Genomic DNA, 7,962 nt, shown 5'->3' on the forward strand with positions numbered 1-7,962 from the left:
TCAAAAGCAATTATTATTAGTTTAGAGAAATAAGTGATTTAGAATACAATAAAGTATCCTGGTTCGTCGTTTGTTACTAAAACATTACTAAATTTAGATGATCTTTCAATACCTAAACCGTCTAATACTACAAAAAAGCGGGAGAAATATTTTACAAGTGTCCCAAAAATTAATTATTTAATTATTTAATCAGAGCTCAACGATATAATCAGGGAATAGATTCATCTAAAGAGTAGTATCAATATTCATAATTGAAGTTATGTCGGACGTTAGTGTTACTGCTTACCACAAGCATCATATTCCCCATACAGAAACTACCCACAAGAGCTACTTACATCTTGAGTCAAAAGAATATTAGATTAGACAGTTTTGTTGTTTCGTAAAAATTATATCACCGTACATGAAACCTGGGCTAAATAAATCATTTTCTGAAAACTATGAACAAAGACAAAATTTTCTGCGGAAGCTAAAATTAAGCGAAAATAATAGCCGGGTATTAAAATGATAATCAAAGATGCAGCATCCATTTCACGTTTATTTAATATGAAAATCTTTAGTTGCAGTCACATAAATTCCCACAAATATTAACATTGTAAAGATATTATTGCTTATTCAACATATATTTGAAAATATGTTTCCTAGAATAGCATATAGATTTTTCTTTCCATGAAAATGTGGGTGCTAAGAGTGATAAACACGCATGATTTAGCTGATATTAAAAATCTATCACGAAACAGTCGAATGGGATCGAGCAACAAAAAGTTAATTTTCAGTCCAAAACACAATAATTTATTGTTTGATAAGGCTCTTAAAAATAACGGCTGGAATTCCAAAAACGGGAGCACAGCGATTGACTTCAAATTTTTACCAAAAACTCTGTTACATCCTAGATGATTGTACCTTAATGAATTTTTGGCGTTTCCCAAAAAAAATCGGTAATAATCATTAAATAGTTATAAAATAACCTTACATAATTTAACAAGATAATGAATCATTTTTTATATATATTATTATTATGAAAATAAAATATTTTTTTTTTAAATTTATATTATTGTTATAATTGAGAAAGAAAATGAAACACAATTAAAAAATGAGAATTAAACTATTATGCAAAAAATGTTCAACTGAAATTAACATTCACTAGGTCCTGAATATATAGCTTTTATGTCTTCCATCCACTGTTTAAAGGAATCTAGATTCAATTTAACAATGTATCGATGCCACAAAAGTGATACGCAAAATTTTCTTTACTCCGCAAATTGCTTCATCCAGCGCTGTCAGCTATTTTTATACTTTTCGCAACATCTTCCTTTAGGTAAAAATTCGATTTCCTTACACCAAATTAGAGTACTTTCACGATTTTTGAGCTTATTTCCTAATGTAAATAAATTACATCTATTGTTCATTGCGTCACGATCAAAAATTGATGTGATTCTAAATTTGTCTCTAATAAGGGGGCATCCATTAATTACGTGTGCCATTTTTAGATCAGTTTATACTCCCCCTCCCCCAAAAAAGTAAAAACTGATAAATCAAAACTTTTTAAAAATTTCTACGCAATCCATGGAGACTCGTGTACTTTTTCGATTTATATAATTGGGACACATGTCATCTGGAATTTCTGGTTGTACTGGAAGACAGTCACGGGAAATGTCTACATTTTCTTAGTCTATCCATTCCAAACATTCATCCACAACGCACAGCAGTTCTTTAGCACGAAGCTTCACTACATGCATTGGTTGAATCCTGACTACAGTTTCTTGTCAAGCCTCATGAAGAGCTGATCTGTGCTTCTCCAGCTTTACACGCGAAATGAAATAAATGCCACATGTTTCACAACATCTATTATCAATAATTTTATCATTTTCCATGTTACTATAAAACTGAATGATTTTAATAGCCATGAGAGTTATTTTAGCTGGCAAAATGAATTTTTAGAATAATTTTTCTTCAATATATGTAATATTTTTTATTTTTTGAACTTGACGTGATATTTTCGATTATCCCCCTCGGTTTAAATGAGGTTTAGTGAGATTCCATTGGACCCATTTTTTGCTACCTCCATGTGACCTTTGTCCAAAATGTTTTACGATAAAAAGGATACTACTACACCTAGGACAAAAAGAGAAGTAATAATATTTCAATGCTAACCCATATATTTTTCGTGGGCTCATAACTGTAAAAAAAATGATTTGAAATATTTTTTTACTCCCTTAACTTGTAAGACGCCAAAAATATTTGAGAGTACTAGCTTTTACCCGCGGCTTCGCTCGCATCGAATCCATTAAATAAGTATCAGAAATCATTATAATAGAAAAGAACGAACCTGAGATTTAGATCTTTGAATGTAGAAAAATTGCCAAAAACCTACAAAAATCCCTAACTCCACATTAAATGTCCGCGCCTAGCTCCTCTCCAACTCAACCGATTTAAGTGTTCAAAACTCAAAATAGAGAAGGTGTTTTAGCGAGTGTTCTTAAACCAAAACGAACTCTGTAGCTACATCAGAACCGAAGATATAGATCTTTGAATATAGAAAAATTGCCAAAAACCTACAAAAATCCATAACTCCACAATGAATGTCCGCGCCTAGCTCCTCTCCAACTCAACCGATTTAAGTTTTCAAAAACTCAAAAGAAAGAAGGTGTTTCAGCGAGTGTTCTTAAATCAAAACGAAGTCTGTAGCTATATTAGAACCTGAGATATAGATCTTTGAATAAAAATTGCCAAAAACCTACAAAAATCCATAACTCCACATTAAATGTCCGCGCCTAGCTCCTCTCGAACTCAACCGATTTAAGTGTTCAAAAACTTAAAAGAAAGAGGGTATTTCAGCGAGTGTTCTTAAACTAAAACGAACTCCGTAGCTATATTAGAACCTGAGATATAGATCTTTGAATATAGAAAAATTGCCAAAAACCTACAAAAATCCATAACTCCACATTGAATGTCCGCGCCTAGCTCCTCTCCAACTCAACCGACTTTAAGTGTTCAAAAACTCAAAAGAAAGAGGGTGTTCTTAAACCAAAACGAAGTCTCTATCTTGAATAGAACCTGAGATATTAAGGATAGAACGTGTGAATGTGAAAAACTCCCATAAGTAATGTACAGGGGGAAATCGCATTTGAGTATAACTTGAGAATGGTGAAAATTAGATGAAATCCGATGGTTGATGGCTGATCTGTGGATCAATATCTTTCATTGAAAAAAAAAATTAAGCAAATCGGTTGGGTAGAACGCCTGAACTATAAAATCTTGACGGGAAACAAAAATTTTTTTGGCATTCAAATATATTTTCAGCAGGAATAGTCCGAATAACGTAGAATGATTAGCGATAGAAAAATATTTTTTATTAATTAATGTTTTTATAAACTGCATGAAAATGAGAAGAGTACCTACATTATTTTAAAAATAATATTGAATTGAATTACTCAATATCTGGTTCGTTTTTTGTTAATGAGACAATTACGATATGGAATTTTAGTTTGTTATTTTTTTTTCAATTTTGTATCTATTACTTAAAGTTCAATGAAAATTTAGAATCACAATTATGAAATTGAATAATAAAACATATTAGGAACGTTTATTGAGAAATGTTTGATGTTTAATCTATGAGAAAATATATATAGAATTTTTTTGATTAATTATTAAATTTTGAGACATATTATATCATTTCCTATAAATTGAAATTGAAAGTTTCCAAAATAATTATTATAAATATGTCTGAATAAATTCAAAAATGATATTCACCTCGTTTGTTGATCCTGTAAAAGGATCCATAACACAAAGAAGGGTACCCACACCCTTAATGTCCTCATTACACGTGGTGACACTTTGCACTGTAAATTTATTACTAAATGAAATTTGCCAAATTGAATCAATTTATCTCAAAAAAGGCTTTTATCTTATTTAAATGAAAGCGAGAGCGGAATATATAATCATATCAAAATTTCAGTTACAGAGGCGGTTTCAGTGACGCAATATAATGTAAACATTAGTAAAGACGATCATGCGCATTTCCGAATGTCTCTGTCACAATAACGACTTTCCAGCTTCAACTTATTCTGGATATTCTATTTCTACTACACGACTTTAAAGCCCATTATTTCACATTCTTCTTCGCAGGCTGCGATTCTATACTTTCGTACCTCAATTCGGTTCTACTTCTATAATATTTTTCTACACTCGTTTTGGGAGGGTGAATGTTTTGTTCACAGATCAGTATCGAATTTCCATTATTTCATTTGATAGAAGAGCCACCGTTGAGGAGAACACAATGAGCAATTCAACTATTTCTCTTGAAAGAGATTGAGTCATGGTAAGATTTGTAGGGACACGTTAATAGCACAGAATTCATGCAAAAATGAAGATTTCGTTATAATTCAATTATTGTTTTTCATTATGAAATGTTGATTCAGAACAAAGCTGCTAATAATAATTTTAATTGGTATGAAAACCATAAAAATGGTTATGGTATGCAAATGTTGAGAAAAGATGGAGCCATATCTAATTTTCCGTAAACATTCTCGTCTTAAAATAGTTTTATACGCGATAGAAATTCTGAACGTGTCTCATCATGTCAATGTTAATGTTATGCGCAGTATGAAAACATTCCGGATTAAAAATTATGTGTTCTAACTCTGAATACGTTTCGAATGCGTCCTATGTATCCTCAGATCTGTATGAAGATTTTTAATCCGATGCTTATACATCTTCGTGTGAAATTACGATTCAGTGTAGATTCAGTTTAAAAAAAACGACAAAGCCTGAATTATAAACCACAATCTGAAGGTCAAAGCAAACTATTAACAATAAGTTTATGTAGGTCAAAAAACATAAGAACATCAAACTAGACATTCGTAAATCGTTCGTGGATGAGAGTATGCGCATTTGAAATGTTCAGAAGATATTCTGTATTGTTAGAATCGGCTAAAAGTTTAAGATCTCAACCGTTCCTCCAACCGTTTCCATATTCGAGACTTTTCGATTATGGTATGAAACGTAGATCTGCAGAGGCGTAAAGTGTAAGAAAATTAGTGTACTTTAAATAAAAACAAAGTCGAATCTTCCATTGAAACCTTTTTAATTAAAATTAAGAGCTTCCGAATCATCTATTTAAACGTTTGCTAATTCAAATTAAGAACTTTCATCCTATTGCAATTTATTTAGGATTGATACCAATTGTTCACATTCAGATATTGTTTTTGAGTCGGTATATCATCTTCCTCTCACACTTCCTCTCCTAAGCTATTTTTTGTGTGATTTTATATTTTGTTACTCATATAAACAAATAAAAATACTAATATGAGAATAGATAAATCGTGTATATAAATATTTTTTCGTACTATCATCTTTTTACTTATTTTCAAATATGACTGGCTAACCGGATGTACTGTCTCCGGCAATTTTGAAGATACGCATCCTACGATAATTCTTGTTTAGGCGTAATTTATATTTGCAAGTTCACTATATACTTTTGTACTCATTTCATTGACATGTTTTAATTTAATAGAAATAATTAACTCCAAATGAGGTGTACGTCATAATCAATACGAACGAAACTAAGGGTTCTGTAGAGCTGCTCTTAATACATTAAATTATTAATATCTTTGATCAACGTAATACATTTATTTCAACCATATATAAATTAACAAATGTTTATAATAAAAGTGCAAGTTTACTTATAACAAACTACGCTTTCACTATTGATATATCTAGACTAGAAACTGGGAAAACTAAACAGGATACTTAAGAAAACAATTTTGAGTATTCTCAAGGTATATTACTTATGCTGGAAAATCCATTAAAAATGTATACACCAAATAAAGCAATTTGGAAAAAAAACTTTGAAAGCACTAAGCACTCCCTCAGGTATGAAACAAAGAGAAAAAAATTAAAAATCTATCAGTGACGCTAAGAGTGTATAGCCACCGGAGCAAACCTTCATGAGAAGAGAAGACCTTCTGGAAGCTTCCACAGAACTATGGGGAGATGAATGAGACTACAACCTATGTTGGAATGACAGGAGATGGCGGTTTCATGTATCCGTGAACAGAATTAGATGTGTGTGTTCTGAGTCGCTGATTTTAGCGTTATTTATTCTTAATTCGTTTTCTTAACAAGCTTCCATTTGTTTTAGTTTTGTACATACGCTCAGACATTTCCAATTCAGGAGAACTGTATAATACTACAGTTAAGTAATCCAAAACAACCCTTATCACCGCGGCGCATCATTATCAATTAATTATTTATTACTACGAACTCTAGCCTCATTAAGTTTATCATTACTATAAATTGTTTATATTTTTTATTTCGGCCAGTTTTATAAATTGTCAACTTTAACCCCTTTAAGGTATCATCTTCAATTATTCATTAACTACAATGAATCATAAATATATTTATCTAATTTTACAATTATTATTGTATAAGATAAAAACTTATATATAAAGAAGCCTGTAAAACTAATTCTTAGTTCATTTAAAGCTTGATCATTTTCTCAAACAGGAAAGGGTCAATTCTGCAACAAGACAATGCAAGACCATACCCTGTGTGAGATGAACCTTGAACGATTGATTCAAAATAAAAATTTGTCAAAAATTGTTAAAAACCGACATTATTTTCCGATCCGCGTCTTAGTTTTCGTTCAGAATTCGGTATTTTCTATATTTTCAGCATAGTTTTCATAGAAAAATTTCTAAAACACTTGTATAGTTCATTACTTCATAGCAGTATCAGTTATTACTTCATAATTTACACATAAAAATATACCGATAACGGTACACAAGTTTCACCAAGAATACCTTTTTGGTGTAAGTTTCACTTGAAATTTTGATTAAAAAAATCTAACTATAAAAAAGTTATGTACTGGCTACGAGTCGTATAACTAGCGCCCTCTATGGTTGTCGGATGTAAAAATAGATTCATGGGATGCACCGGCTGCCAGAAGTATTTAGGCAAAATCTTAAAAAGTGCGTACATCCTTCAACGCCATTTATTTTGAATATGCGTTGCAAACATTTTTTACTAAGCAAACCACAATTATTTTCTAGTTTTGTACCTATCCTAAAGACGCGGTCACCTTTTTTAAAACACCCAGTATATAAAAGTAAATGAAAAAACGTGTTGAGAATTACTCAATATCTGAAAATGTCGATTCCAATGTTTTCAAGCATAACCAACCTAGTCAGAAAAATCCTCATAGAACTTCATTAATGTTGTTTCCAATATAATTACGATAAAAAAGCCTTCTAAAAGGGCATATATTATATGGTTACTTAAAAAACAAATCCGTATAAAAGAATAGAACATGTTTATGTTAGAAAATAATATTTTCTAGTGCGATTTTCCTCATGATATCATTTCCATGAATAATATTTGATAAAACAGTCAAAGTCTAAAATTATTATACACATTCTTGAAGAGAATTTTCCACTGCGAAATTTTTGAGCGACCTTGAGGATATGTATTCGTTTATTACCACTGATAGAATTGACTCAATGTCAGTTCGTTGAAAATGATGATAATAAATAATCGTTACAGACTCTCCTAGACCATGAATACAAAATTCTAGCAAAAACCTATCTATTTAGGCCATTGCAGTGACATAAATTCTATACAATAGCAGGTCATGACCATGCCTTGATATACTGAAAGGATTTATTTATACACGTACAGATGAGTTTAATATGAATAAAAATGAGAATTCTTACATACGTTTCGTTATGTCAATCGTGTAAAAATTTAGAATCAGTTCAACTTTTTTCGTTAATTTGAGTCTCCTTCATTTTTTATGTTTATGTTTTTAGTTCATTATTTTCATCTAAATTGTCCATCACTGATCTTATTTTAAAGAAAGTAATAGTCTTCTTCGCGTGTTTGACCGTAAGCTCCCATATTGGCTATCATTAGTTAGGTTAGGTTAGGTTAGGCTATCATTGGTTTACTGCTAAATAGCTATGTTGT

General features: G+C 31.0%; 1 protein-coding gene across 1 annotated transcript in view; it reads right to left on the reverse strand.

Annotated features, from left to right (window-relative positions):
* LOC130448812 (hemocytin) overlaps nucleotides 1–3,821 on the reverse strand; it is a 79,492-nt gene extending 75,671 nt beyond the window's left edge. Inside the window, exon 1 of the mRNA XM_056786343.1 lies at nucleotides 3,751–3,821. Coding sequence (XP_056642321.1) covers nucleotides 3,751–3,818 — 68 coding nt within the window. The 5' untranslated portion in view covers nucleotides 3,819–3,821. The remainder of the gene's footprint in view (nucleotides 1–3,750) is intronic.
* Nucleotides 3,822–7,962: the final 4,141 nt, after the last annotated feature.

This window comes from Diorhabda sublineata, chromosome 9, assembly GCF_026230105.1.
Source record: "Diorhabda sublineata isolate icDioSubl1.1 chromosome 9, icDioSubl1.1, whole genome shotgun sequence".
Classification (NCBI taxonomy): domain Eukaryota; kingdom Metazoa; phylum Arthropoda; class Insecta; order Coleoptera; family Chrysomelidae; genus Diorhabda; species Diorhabda sublineata.